This window comes from Crocuta crocuta, unplaced genomic scaffold, assembly GCF_008692635.1.
Source record: "Crocuta crocuta isolate KB4526 unplaced genomic scaffold, BGI_CrCroc_1.0 scaffold737, whole genome shotgun sequence".
NCBI classification, from domain to species: Eukaryota; Metazoa; Chordata; class Mammalia; order Carnivora; family Hyaenidae; genus Crocuta; species Crocuta crocuta.
Window position 1 is genome coordinate 1,154,474 of NW_027527804.1, and position 2,021 is coordinate 1,156,494.

General features: G+C 36.7%; 1 protein-coding gene across 2 annotated transcripts in view; it reads left to right on the forward strand.

Annotated features, from left to right (window-relative positions):
* The window catches only part of ACSL4 (acyl-CoA synthetase long chain family member 4), a 50,087-nt gene extending 48,400 nt beyond the window's left edge, over nucleotides 1-1,687 (forward strand). For both annotated transcript variants that reach the window (XM_077773651.1, XM_077773660.1), the window contains exon 15: nucleotides 939-1,687. In XM_077773651.1, coding sequence (XP_077629777.1) covers nucleotides 939-1,096 — 158 coding nt within the window. In that variant the 3' untranslated portion in view covers nucleotides 1,097-1,687. The remainder of the gene's footprint in view (nucleotides 1-938) is intronic.
* Nucleotides 1,688-2,021: the final 334 nt, after the last annotated feature.

A 2,021-nucleotide genomic window follows, 5' to 3' on the forward strand; every position in this document is an offset into this window, starting at 1 on the left:
GGTCTCCTTCACTGTCAGTGAGGACCCTGCTTGGAATTCTGTATCTCCCTCTCTGCCCCTCCTCCTCTCACTCTCTCTCTCTCAAAATAAATAAATAAACCTAAAAAAATAAAGCTCATCTGTAGATTAACATTGCTATTAATGGGCCTTCAGGATTTTAGGGATGAGCTTGTACTACTAATAACTTGATGGAGTGTAATTGAATTTAAAATTGCTGAGTACTCAGTTGATTTCATGTCCTTATTTTCTGACATGCTCTGACATCTGAGCATGTGCTGAGTTGTTTAACTCGGGGGCAGTATGTGCCACATCAGTTCTTAATACTATTTAAATGTGAAATTCACAGTACCCCCGTTTGATTCTTATTTGAATGTATAATAAAGCTCAAGAAGAATGGTTGGCTAGCAGATNATGAATGAATATGTACGTATGTATTTCCTGAGGGCTTTTAATGTGGCCCCATGGATGTCAGTGAATGAAACAAAAACTATGCTTTCACAGAGCCTCTGTTCTAGCAGGTGAGACAAATATATACAATGTGTGGAGTAGGGATAAGTATTTTGAAGAAAATCTCCTGCCAAGGGATAGACAGAGAGGATATGGGGACATCTGTTCTGAAGGGCCAAGGAAGCCTTCCCTAGGAGTAGCATTTGAATAGATACATGGATACACGAGCCATGCAGCTACCAAAAAGGAAGACCATCCCAGGCAGAGGAAACCACGAATAGGAAGACTCTGAAGAGGGTTCCTACTTATGGTAGGAATATGGTAGAATAAAAACTTTATAGGCTAAAACCATATTCAACCGAAATAATTCACATATACTTTGAGAACTCTACCATGAAATTGGAAGGCACCAGTATCATTAATTAACTGTCCTCTTCCCTCTCCCCTTTCTCTTTCTCCCCCCTACCCCCCTCCCCGTTTTCTCATTTCAGTGAACCTGGAGCGATTTGAAATTCCAATCAAGGTCCGCTTGAGTCCAGAGCCATGGACCCCTGAAACTGGTTTGGTGACTGATGCTTTCAAACTGAAGAGAAAGGAACTGAAGAACCATTACCTCAAAGACATTGAGCGAATGTATGGGGGCAAATAGAATGCTGCTCTGTCATTTACAGGTGTGAGGGAGATGGTCTGGTGGTTTCAGTTCTAGAGTTTTAAGCCTTGTTGAGCTGTCTGTTAGAATGTAAGCGGCATCTCATTCTAAAGACATGGTAATAAAAAAAAAAAAGAAACCCAAAGTGATTAAAATAGTCATTGAATCTACTTTAACTTAGTTTTTGCCTAGTTCTCGTGAAACTGAAGTTGAAAAGTTGTTTCCTGTTAGCTGTGTCATTAATTTTAGAGCAAAATTTTCTGTTTTTAAAAATTAGTCTACCATATGCTTTCTCTCTTAAAGGAAAATATTTAATGTTGAACAAAATAGACTGGAGTTGGCATAGAATGTAGTTTGAGGAAATTCGCATCTTCTAATGTGTATTGTCTTCCTAGTTCAGAAGAAGCTTAAATATTAAGCATGACAAAAAAAAATACGTATTAACACTACTTCAAAGCAGAAGTGTTGCAGGGCTTTAAAATTCTCTTCCAACAATTTATCTGGAAGGCAAAATTCAATCATAATATAATCTACAGAATCAAATAGTACCTTGGAAAACATTTTAGGATTCATAATTGTTTGTGTAAGTTANTAATGTTGTGAATAATTACAGTGCCTGAAGTCTGAATACAACATTAAACACACCAAAAAATACTTAGTAATATATTTAAAGGGGAATTTAACTGGTTGTTTTTTTTTTCTTTTTGAAACTCGGAGGTCTGAAATCAGTAACTGTAATTATTGGAAAGACTTAAGAGTAAAGTACATTTTAAAGAACGCCAAGAGCCATCTTTCTATCTTTGTTCAAAAGAAAGGACTGAGACCATGGGTAACATGGTAAAAAGTGAAATCACATTTTAATAGGAAGCATTTTCTTTGTTCAAAACGTTGATAAAATCCAAGTATTTAGAATTACAACCTAGGA